Below are 12,301 nucleotides of genomic sequence, written 5' to 3' on the forward strand. Positions count from 1 at the left end.
ATGTCTTTAACAAAAAAACTGTAAGCACTGCGGTTGCTATTGTGTATCGTAGTCTGTATTGCCAATCGCCATTGCAATATGGATTAACCGATTTTGTACAGCAGGTTTTGTATGATCTGTGTTACCTGTTGCATCTACGGTATCGGTAAGAGGATAGCAATTGGTCCGAGAACACAATTATTTTCTAGTGCAATTCTTTTAGACAAAAAACTCAAATTCAACAAGATGTTTACAGTGTACATTACTTTTTGGGGACAAATCATATCGCAACTATATTCGGTTAGTTTTAAAAGAAAAATGAGTAGCTCTACATACATTTTAACCATTTACATACCAACATAAACAAAACAAAAATGAATTAAATTGTTAATTGTATGTCCCTTACATAATTTACGGTGCAGCTTGTATCACTTGAGTTTCTCTTCCCAATGGATACACACTAATCATTGTAGATTCATTGAATCCGATAGTGTATGCTTATGTTTATTTATCAAGGCGAATCTGAAGCGATTTGAATTCATAGTCATATATTAGGTATTGAAATATGTAGATGATTATACAGCAGAATATTTTGTTTAAGAATTGAAAACTAAAAGTGGTTTTCTTTAGTTGCTCAATTCACGCATCATACCATCTACGTTTGAGCCCATGCGATTATGTAATTGAATGAGCTAGACTTATTATAAAAAGTCTTATTTTATGAAAAAAAACAGTTTATTTTTGGCAAACTGAATACGTCTGTTTGGGGGGAAAGGGTCAAAAGCGCATTAGTTTGTCTTCGTTGAAAATCAAGAAAAAGGTAAAAGGCGTTAAGTTTTAAAACAAACATCTTATTCCGATATTTATTCTTTATAATGTTTATGGTTATATGCAGATTTCTTCAACATGCATTATAGATTTCAATTTTCATGTCTATGAATGTCGTTTTATTTTTGTTTGTTCAAGAGAGTACACATTTTGCTTCAGTTTTTACAGATATGTAATAAAAGAAAATGATTTGTTCACATAAAGCTGGTGAATTTAAACAACGTATGTTATTTTGGGACAAATGTAATTCAATCCAATTTAGTGAATCCGATATTGTATTACTGTACCCATTCTCACCAAAATTTAGTGCAACATTGCATTAGTACAATGTAAACTAGAGAGCCATTCTGTACAGAACTGTAAGAAACTATATAACACTGTATATCATTACAAAGAACTTGTTTACATACTTTGTTTACATTGTAAAATACAACTACCTCTATTTGAAATAAACGACGAACTATGACATGGTTAAGTTGTTTATGTTGTTTAGAAACATTGAATAGACAATGACATCTTTCGTAATATCGAACAAGTTTAAAGTCATCATTCAAAAATTACCTAGGCTTCATCGTCTGTAAATAATTACCAAAAATAAAAAAAATGTTCAATTATCATTATTACATCTTTTATCAATTCATTGAAAACAATAGTCCGTCAAACTGTAGCAAACCCGGATAAATCGCTTAAATCAAACTTGGCCTCGGTCAAGAATTTTTATTTAATATTGGAAAAGCATTATTTGAAAGGTTTTTAAGTAATTGAACAGAAACAGCTGGTACTGACCGATACTGCAGTTGTCCTTTCGGCCCTTACTGGCCATGATTTAATATAGTCATCAATTTCAGAATTAAAATTCTAGTTTCTGATAAGGAGATGTATTATTAAAAGGTGAATGAGTATTTCACTTTGAACTAGTTACACGCATTCACGGGAAGAAATCTTTTGAACATTTTTTGAAACCTAGTGGCGAAGAAGTAACCCAATCTTTTTCAAAAGAGGGACGAACGATACCAAAGGGACAGTCAAACTCATAAATCTAAAATAAACTGACAACGTCATGACTAAAAATGGAGGGGAAAAACAGACAAACATTACGAATTTGATAATTGTTGTAACTTATATTTTTTTTTTGCATTTAATAATGTGATTATTTTTGTAGTATTCTATTGTTTTTTAGAGAGCTTACTTTGCATAATCACAGAGAAACAGCCATGGAGAAAAAAACAGAAGCCTACAATGACAAACCAAAAAAATCGAAGATAAAACATATTATAATGGAAAACCTTTTGATAATATTGATGATAATATCCGTTATAATCGGGGTGTGTCTTGGAGTAGGTCTGAGAGGAATATGGTCACCCGACGAAAAAAGGAAACTTCATTATTTAAGGTTCCCAGGAGATCTTCTGATGAATATGTTGAAAATGATGATAATACCATTGATCGTATCCAGTCTAATATCTTCGTTAGCATTCCTAGACTCCAAGTCATCCGGTAAGATGGGACTGCGTGCCGTCGTATATTACCTCACGACGACATTGTGTGCCGTAATAATCGGTATTATTCTGGTAGTAACAATTCGTCCTGGAGATCGAGGTGGCAAAATTGAGAAAGGTGGTAGTTCTAAGAACGCTGACGCTTTGGATTCCTTATTTGATCTGATCAGGTGAATAGCAACACTTTATTTTATTTTTAACTTTATTGTGTTTTCTCAGATTATTGATTCATGTTAAATATTGAAACAATTTCAAAAATATGTTGATTCTTTTATTAGTTTAAACACATTTTTTTCTAAAAATAGTTTTTGTTCATGACTATTGTAAGACAAAATATCATTCTGTCGCTCGGCTTGCTTCCTAGAAGAAGTAAATAGGAAAATGAATGACGGTTTAATTAAAAAGAAATAATCTTTTAAAAATTATTTTACTTGATAAATCATTAAAACAGAATGAAATTTGTTATGATTGTCAATGAGACAGCTATTCGTCAAAGAATACGAAACTATGATGAGAACAATATAGATGACTAACGACCTTTAATCATGAGCACCTCCCCGCCCCGCACATTCTTCGTGTATGGTAAGCCCTATTTTAATATTTGACCCTGCATATCAACAAGTGAAACAATATTAAACGATAGCTTCTTCTACAGCCGTATGATTGCCGCCATCCATTCTGATTAATCTTCAATTTTAGACTATCTACCAAAATAACATTAACCACAAATTATGACAAACGGCAATCAACAACAACACACTGGGACGGAGTCCGACAGATTTGTGATCCGGCTCAACGTACATATTGATATGATTTATATGAAGTAAGTTGCACGTGGATATATTTTATAAAAGCTAATTTTACATTGTAGAAACTGTTTTCCAGACAATCTTATTGAAGCATGCTTTCGAAAGGTAACTATCGTAGATAACAGGTCATGTCTTTTACACGTTAATAAGACCGTTTCCAAATTATACGTCATGTTTTGCAATATGACTTTTTATAATCTTTTCCGAGATAGCTCTGATTTGTTTGGACAATTTGGTCAACGAAAATGGAAGGGCTGATCTTGTATGCTACAGGAGGATATATAGTTGGTGAAAGAAAGATAATTATTCGCGGTTAATGAAAAGAGTGATATTTGGTTCTATTACAATTTCGACACGTCCTAGCATCATAGTCCCTAATACAGTCTGCTGGAAGCCAGAACAACCACATGACGTCATATATGTAACATACAAGCATCAGCATCATTTGACACACTTTAAAACTGAATTCAAGTCTCAACATGTATAATTGATTGTTTTGTTAGTATAAAAAAAGAAGAAGTGGTTTGATTGCCAATGAGACAACTATCCACAACAGACCAAAATGACACAAACATTAACAACTATAGGTAGACCTTCTTTTGATTTAAATACAAAGTTTTAGTAAAATAAGCGTGAAATCTCTTAGCAGTGCAACATTCCAATGCTTTGAACATTAAACTGATTTGTTTAACAAAAAAAAGGATTACTTTTCGTTAGGAAAAAAAACAGTAGAAACTCATCAATTCGAAATGGATAACTTAATTTCGAAAGGCTTTCTTTCTAACAGATTTTTTATTAGTTCACAATATCCAACAGAAGTAATGTGAACATTGTAGGAATTATAATTTCGAAAATTTCATTTTACATCTTAATTTTTAATTAATTGATTTGTTTTATTCAATTGGTTTGATACCACAAGAAAAACAAAAATATAACAGGAATTTTGCCATATACAAACGGTTTTCAACAAGCATCGTTTTCCTGTCATAATTTTTTTTTCTTGCATTTTTTTCCAGCAAACAACGGAAGTATTGGATCATAATATAGTCACTGAGCATACATACATGATGAATGTTACGGGTACTAACTTCACCACACAGGCACCTAATGATGATATGGGTAAGTTTCTTAAAATTTAGGTATATGACAATCATAAACATATTCCTTTTCGCAGAGTTCTAACCCCGCTCGTAGCAAGGAGATATACCGGCTTCCTTCGATATAAACTGGCACCATGAAATAGCCAAGCGTGTGCAAAGTATCGTTCAATATTATCAATATATTGTTAATACAACTTTATCATTTAAAAAGGGAAGTTTATTAATAATTACGAAATAATGATGAAGCGTTAAACTACGAAGAATCAAGTTTAAGTGGAAATATAGCGCCACACAGTGCATACTTCCAACGGGTCCTTATTTTCATCCGTTTTTATTCAGTATTAGTATTTTTACTTTTAGTGTTAAAAATCATAATTATACATTACATTTCTATAAAAGACATGGCTTGTTTACACTCGTGTTTTATCACGAAGTAATGATCTTCCAAGTAAAAAAAATGTAATCATAAAGTAGAAATATTGAAACGACAAATATTTTAAAATCAACTACGTGTATAACTTTGTCAACAACTGATTTACCATGCATTAGGCGTATAGTAAATGAATGATCAGACCAGAGAATACTTTGTACGTATGGACAGTTAAATGCAGATATGAAAATGACCAAATAAGGAGCATTTTGCAGCAATATAACATACGCATATATATTTGATTCCTAAAGATCTAAAACATTAAAAAGTAAAATAACAAAAATACCGAATTCCAAGAAATATTCAAAACGGAAAGTCCGTTATCAAATGAAAAAAAAAAAAGCACAAACACATTTAACAAATGGGTAACAACTGTCACATTCCTGACTTTGTACACACATTTTCTTATGTTTTGTAGAAAATAATGGAGTAAACCTCTCTTTTGAGCTAGCCAAACCTCTCACTTGTATGACCGTGGCATTAACTTCGATGTGTGAACAAAACATACAGACATGATAGAAACACAAAAAGTCGGATACATAATCAATATAAACAAGCAAATATGTCATCAAAGAAAACCACAAGGCATATAGCTAAAGTACATAAGCAAAAATGAAGGACAAGAATACAAAAATTAAGCATAGCAAAATAACACAATGACTGGATGTATAAATACAGAGCCACGTCAAATGGGTAAAACAGTAACTAGAATCTATACTACAAGACCATCTTGTATTATTTGTGAAGTTGATAAGAAGTTTATGAACCAGGAGTATGTCAAAGAACGTCTCGTACTTTTCCTAAAATGTTCATCGGAAGATACCAAAACCTTGTTGATAGGAAAAGTACGAGACGTTCTTTGACATACTCATGGTTCCTAAAATTCCTACTCATACACTGGTGACTGAGAATCATCTGCAAACTCTTGAATACTGAATAAGTAGGGAAATATATATCTTTTCTTATCAAGTGAATTGTATTCAAAATACAGTTATGATGAGGTCTTTTTCAGTGAAAATGGTTAACTACACTACTACACGAATAGTAGACAAACCCGTGGTAAAGAAAGTGGAGGGAATGAACATCCTTGGTATAGTAGTCTTCTCGATATTTTTCGGCTGCACTTTGTCTAAAATGGGCCAAGCAGGAAAACCACTGTCAGCTTTCTTCGAATGTATGCACATTGCAACAATGAAGATCGTAACATTAATCATTTGGTACGTATGCTTTGATAATGAAATTTCTTACAAAACAAACCAAGAATGTATTAATTAAAAGTTAACGGACAGTATAACAGTTGAATAATTTAAGCATTTGGTTAATGATTTCACGGATATGAGTATATCATTTTTTCTTCATTTACCGACAGAGTTCTTATACAAGTTTTTTGTATTAAATTCAGTTTGATAATTCATTATAACATAGAAACACATTCGATAATCATCTAGATCTGGATAAATTAAAAAAAAAAGAAGACCCAAACGTTTGTTTCGTTATTTGTTATGAAATGTCAATATTTTTGGCATCATTTTAATGAGAGATTTTGCTAGCTATTAAACAAGGTTTAATTCACAATTTTACTACATGAGAAAATGCCTGTAGTAATACAGGAACATGACCGTTGTTTTCCATTCGTTTGATATATTTTAGCTTTTGATTTTGCCATTTGATTACGGACTTTCCATATTGAATTTGCCTGGTAGTTCGGTATTTTTCTTTTCTTTACTTTTTAGTTAAATTCTGCATTTAAAAACATCTAGTATTCATGTTAACAAGAAATTTTTAAATGTGATATTAAAGTTCTTAATCTTATTGGCTTATAGCATCATAAACAGTAATCTCAATTATAACAGACAACAAAAACAGTATTAATTCATTAATAAACATGACTCATCTGGGTATTGCAATTAAAGACGAATTTCAACTATTTCAGGTACTCTCCAGTCGGAATAGTGTTTCTGATCGCTGTTAAACTAATAGAGATGGAGGACATGGGTAAAGTGTTTACACAGCTTGGCTACTACATGCTGACTGTTTTGTTAGGCCTTGGTCTTCATGGTTTTATTGTCCTACCTCTCGTATACTTCGTAGGTACCAGGAAGAATCCATTTATATTTTGCTACAACATGCTCCGGGCGTTGTTAACAGCTTGGGGTACTGCTTCAAGGTAATGACTTTGATTTTTGAAACACTTGATAATGATAATGTTAATGCGACAACACTCAACAAAAGACCAAATGAAACACACCATTCCCTGCAAATTCTCTTTCGAAAAAGGAATGAAATGATAATGATATTCAAACTTTAGAAAAAGGAAAATGTACAACAACTTTCGATTATAAGAAAACCACATATCGCAATAGAAAGGAAGATCTATGATGAAAAGATATTATGTACTTGTCAAGTTTTAAAAAGCAAAATAGTCAAATATTCAATTCTTCTAATGAATTGGTATTAATGATGAAATAGTCTGATCATGTGTATGATATATCCCTGTACATATGTATCTGCAATGGTTTTGAGAATAAAGATATTATTATCGTATGTAAAAAATGTCACTGTACGTTGTGTGATAAACAAGTAAAAATTGACATGCATTTAGTTGCATTAAAAAAGCATTTCACGCAAAGCTTTCATTTCATTAATTATATTAAGTATTAATTACACACAACAGTTTTATCCAAAAGGTTCTAGCACCAACATCATGGGTGGAATACAATTTTATAGGGAAAAGAAAATATGTGCGACAAAAATCAGAAGTAAAAATACCTCAGACAGACTAATATCTTGTGAAGGTCTAAAGAATGTTTTTTTATGTATTGGTAGTACTCTTTTTTAAATTCATTTGACCAAAATGTTTCTTTGTCATATCTTCCCAATAACAATAATCTTGATAATAAATGTCACATAATTTTTGCTTATTTAAAATTTATGTCTTTCAAAGTTCTTCGACACTTCCTGTGACAATGGAATGCCTGGAAGAGAAGAATAAGATCGACATACGTGTTGCGAAATTTGTGACCCCAATCGGAGCCACCATCAACATGGATGGAACTGCACTATACGAGGCCGTGGCATCCATTTTTATTGCTCAGTATCTTGGAATTTCATTGAATTTTGGGGAAGTAATTATCATCAGGTATGTATTTTGATAAGACGAAACAAGTTGAAGTAAAACTTTTTTCAGATGATATTTGAAAAGAATGAATAGTTTAAGCAGCTTTTGCTTTGCTATTTGCTATAATAACACACAATGTGAAGGTTGCACAATGGCTACAACAAACCAGTACTTAAAACTTCTATACTAAATATGGAATTTAAACAATGGATAACATTAAGTTATTGAAAGTAAGAAAATTAAATATTTTATTACGAATTCTGATTTGTTGTAAGACCATAAAACTATTCCTTAATGCATTGGAAAAGAGAAGGAGAGCAACAGTTATGTATTTAAAAAACCTTTAAATCTTACACAGAACATTTATCCACGCCGTTTGAAAACCATAAGTTAACAGAGAAGCATAGTAGTGTTTGATATGAGTGTCTTTTATGACCAACAGTTGAGTACTTTTGTTTTCATAGTATTCTTCTCGTTACTTAGTCTACTGTCATCATTGCATTTTTTATGGTATTCACTTAGTTGATTCAACTTATTTTGTTTTTGTAAATAGCATTATATAATCCGGATATTTTTTTCAAGTTTGACATCAACAGCTGCTGCCATTGGTGCCGCGGGAATTCCGTCAGCTGGTCTTGTCACCATGGCAATTGTTTTGACAGCGGTTGGATTACCAGTAGACGAAGTAACTCTCATAATACCCATAGATTGGTTCTTGTAAGTATTTTTTTCTATTTATAACTATCTACTGTCCACTGTGCAACTGACCTATATAATTCGGTTCAACACCTGACGGACATGGGCAAATTCCAATGATGCCCAAAATATTAACAATTCATCTGCAAACCTATTCAGCATATGAGTGTAGCAAACATAATTATGTGACAATATTGATGAATTCAAAGTAAAAACGAACTTGTCCATATCTAAATCTGTGGGTAACAGACTCCATTGGGTCTGTTGTATTTTGTTTACAAATCTAATCATTTCTGTCAATTTCTTTATTATTTTGGAAATTAATTTGATATAGGAAACTTCAATATTCTTTTCCTGTTGTTATCGAGGTAGAGCTTTAATATTAAGCAGGTAGTTGCTGGTACAATAACGGATGAAAGATTAAAAAGGTTTATCAATTATTTATTATTAAGCTTTGACCTAGCTTTATTAATTTCGATGACTCTAAGACCATTATAATCAAAACCAAGGAGTAAACAAAGACTACAAAAAAATCAAAGGACATTTACATCAACAGTTATAAATAATAAATAAGAAACAACACGAACTCCACTAAAAACCGGTAGTGAAATCAGGTGCTCCGGAAGGGTAAGCATTTCCTGCGCCCTATACTGCACCCGTTGTGTTATTTCTTTGTTCAGTTCGGTAATGATGGAAGGTTATTATGACTGAGGAAGAATATCAGATATGATTTCTGGCACACTTTTGTCATAATGGCCAATCAGCTCATAATGGCGACCGTAAAATTTCTTGAGTGATGACCTTAAGTTGATTAATTGACAGCCCTGTCTTAACAACTTTTTAGAAAGCAGTATTCCTCGTTCAACAAAATCAACGTACTCTGAGCTAGCTCTAGAGTAACGTATCAATTGAGACACATATACTCCATATGATGGTGCCACTGGGATGTTGCTACACAGAAATGGAAAGTTGACTATAGGAAAATTAAAATCATCGCGTTTGTCATAAATTTTGGTATTCAACCTACCATCAGTAGTCATTTCAAGAAAAAGGTCTAAATATGAAGCAGATTTATCTGTGTCGGTAGTATCTTTAATTTTAAGTTCACTTGGATATATTAAATGTAAGTCATCACTGAATCTATTATTATTAAGAGACATTATATCATCAATATCAAAGGTGAAATTAAAAGACTGGGCTAATTTCTTCTTTCCTTTCTGTACAAACCCTTGGATAAATTTTGCTTCATAGGAATACCAATAGTCTAATGGAAGACAAAACCTCCAAATTCAACAAATTTACTTTTTCTTTAAAACTAAGAACTTATCTCCGATTATCTGATACTGAAAGAAAGTGGTTCGCTGGTAATCAGTATGACCGAGATAGGTGGAAACATTCTTGAGTAAATTGCAAATATTATAGCAATGTTGGTAATAATCGAGAATACTCCTATGTGTTGATTATTTACATTCCAGAGATAGATTCAGGACAGCCATTAATGTATTGGGTGATGCATACGGCGCTGGTCTTGTTGCTCACTTATCGCAAGAAGATCTTGCAGAATTAGACAGACAAGCTGTTAAAGGAATAGACCTTAATGACGTAGAAATCAATGTTAATGGTGGCAAGTATCAAGAAAAAAATGGTGGACTCGACAATCCTTCCTTTACAAAAATGTAGTTCAAAAGACTGTGTCTGCCTTCAATGCAATGCTGTTCTTTAAGTTTACGTTTCGTTGAGTTCTGAAACAAATTTGGATAAAATATGTTATACACACCAGCTTTATAAAACACAGTCTGTACTTTACACACTTATAAACATGTTGCGACATTTCATGATATTAATGTATCTTAAGGAAAAACTGTATAAATTTTTAATTACCAGTATTTGACAAATGATGATAAAAGTTACTTATATGTTTATTGATTGTATCTGTATCTGTATCCCTATGGAAAATAAACAAAGCACAAACTGTTTATAAGATCTAAAGATTTGATCAAGAAAATTTCTTAGAAAGTCGAGATCACTGCATATAGGGAGGTGAGTAAACAAAGGTTACATCAGAGCATTTATGGGACTAAGCCAAACTATTTGATCTCTGAAATGACAGGGCCATTTTTTCATATCTCTTGCAGAATGAAGAAAAAACCCAATGTTTACTCAACATAGAAAACTTATGGTTAAATATCTTAAGAATAAAAGAAATTGTGAAAGCAGAGTGTAAATATGATAATGTGTCGGTTAAAATTGTTAAACAAATTAGCTTTCATTCGCTCACGTATTTTATTACCATTATACCTTGTTAAGACTAGGAAATTCGTAATAATCTTAAGTACCGCCAACCAGCGTTTCACGATCTATAATCAGTCAATTCAACCAAAAATTTTGCTTTCATTGGAAGCACTGCCGCACACAATCCTACTACAGAAAACTGAACATTTCAAATACTTTTATATCACATTGTGTTGGTGTTTGCGCTATCATTATTATTTATTCGAGCCTTTGTAAGTTGATATAACTGAATAATAATAATACCTTTTTCATTGTCCATCTGAGGGACCTACATTGAAAAAAAAACTTATTGTAAAGACTCTAAAGCCCGCTGCATCTTCATCATTAGAAATGGTAGGATTTCCAAAGACGTCATTTGTAAATAAAATAACAAAGTGTCACAAACATTAAAGTCACCTATCCTACGGAAGAACCCATTTTATTTTAGGCGAGGCAGGAAATTTCTTCTTTAAAGAAAAGATTGCTTTTGAAAAATGTAAACAAAAATTACCAAGAACTAAAATTAAAGAATAATTTGGTTACCGGATGTAAAGCAATGCCCCCCTCCCCTTCACAGGAAAGCATATGATTCCTAGTTCATATTGTCACCAAATAATCAGGGTTTTTTTTATACTGAAATAAATTGTTTTGGGGTTTAATGAATAAGAATAATCTCGTTTTTAATTATTATATCAGTATATGGTATTGTTATTTTGTAATCATTTTAACCTCATATATATTTTTTAAATGATGTACCTCACTTAGTAGATGGTAGCTTGGTAGATGGTTATGACCATTCCTTTAAGATCCGTGTTAGTCGCATAGTTCCTCAAGTGTTATCTTTATTTGCTATTTGCAAGCATTTTGTTGTTGTCTGTAAATATCTTATTAAAACAATGAATGCTCCAATATGTGTAGATAATCTATATATGCTTCTTAAACATATTTTGACCGATGTCCTCTTATTTTTAGATTTATTATGATCCCTTTGTTGAGACTATCTTGTAGTAGTTGTTGTTGGTTTTTTTTTATATCATATACAATAAACTATATACTCTAAACACAGTTTTTACTTATTTATCTATAAATGCAGAATTTAATTTCACGTTTTCTGGACCGGTACTACTGATTAAGGAATACAAGAGTACGGACAAGACAAACGGCGTCTAAAAAAATCAAAAATGTCAAAAAAGTATAACCAGAACACCAAACTCCAAAGCAAAGAAAAAGACGTCCTGAAAAAGTGACAAAATCAAATGCTATAAAAAAAACTTTAACCGCACTTCATCGGAGAAAATTCATAGGATATATAGCAGTTTGTCATACAATAATTTTGATCATTGAAAAGCTTAAAAAAAACTTTAGTAAGGGGGGGGGGGCATTTTTAAGCTTACGTCGTGGTATGGGATTTTTTTTCATTTTAAAGGCATTACGTTGAACAATAGCTTTTTAATTTAATGTAATTTTGTCTTTGGTGTATACACAATGTGTACAAAACAACACCACCATTTAAGACGAAGAGAGAACTAGTGCAAATATCACTACATATTTCTAATAATTTTCATCATCAT

At 31.8% G+C, this 12,301-nt stretch overlaps 1 protein-coding gene across 5 annotated transcripts in view; it reads left to right on the forward strand.

Moving 5' to 3' along the window:
- LOC134685857 (excitatory amino acid transporter 1-like) overlaps nucleotides 1-11,791 on the forward strand; it is a 30,279-nt gene extending 18,488 nt beyond the window's left edge. For 4 of the 5 annotated variants that reach the window (XM_063545682.1, XM_063545686.1, XM_063545685.1 and 1 more), the window contains 8 exons: nucleotides 1,988-2,476; nucleotides 3,178-3,220; nucleotides 4,132-4,234; nucleotides 5,658-5,862; nucleotides 6,579-6,812; nucleotides 7,590-7,784; nucleotides 8,346-8,480; nucleotides 9,935-11,791. In XM_063545682.1, the coding sequence (XP_063401752.1) occupies nucleotides 2,022-2,476; nucleotides 3,178-3,220; nucleotides 4,132-4,234; nucleotides 5,658-5,862; nucleotides 6,579-6,812; nucleotides 7,590-7,784; nucleotides 8,346-8,480; nucleotides 9,935-10,139 (1,575 nt within the window). In that variant the 5' untranslated portion in view covers nucleotides 1,988-2,021 and the 3' untranslated portion in view covers nucleotides 10,140-11,791. Of the gene's footprint in view, nucleotides 1-1,969; nucleotides 2,477-3,177; nucleotides 3,221-4,131; nucleotides 4,235-5,657; nucleotides 5,863-6,578; nucleotides 6,813-7,589; nucleotides 7,785-8,345; nucleotides 8,481-9,934 lie in introns of all 5 variants that reach the window. The other variant, XM_063545684.1, reaches the window with a different exon arrangement.
- Nucleotides 11,792-12,301: the final 510 nt, after the last annotated feature.

The sequence above is a fragment of the Mytilus trossulus genome, chromosome 1 (assembly GCF_036588685.1).
Source record: "Mytilus trossulus isolate FHL-02 chromosome 1, PNRI_Mtr1.1.1.hap1, whole genome shotgun sequence".
NCBI classification, from domain to species: Eukaryota; Metazoa; Mollusca; class Bivalvia; order Mytilida; family Mytilidae; genus Mytilus; species Mytilus trossulus.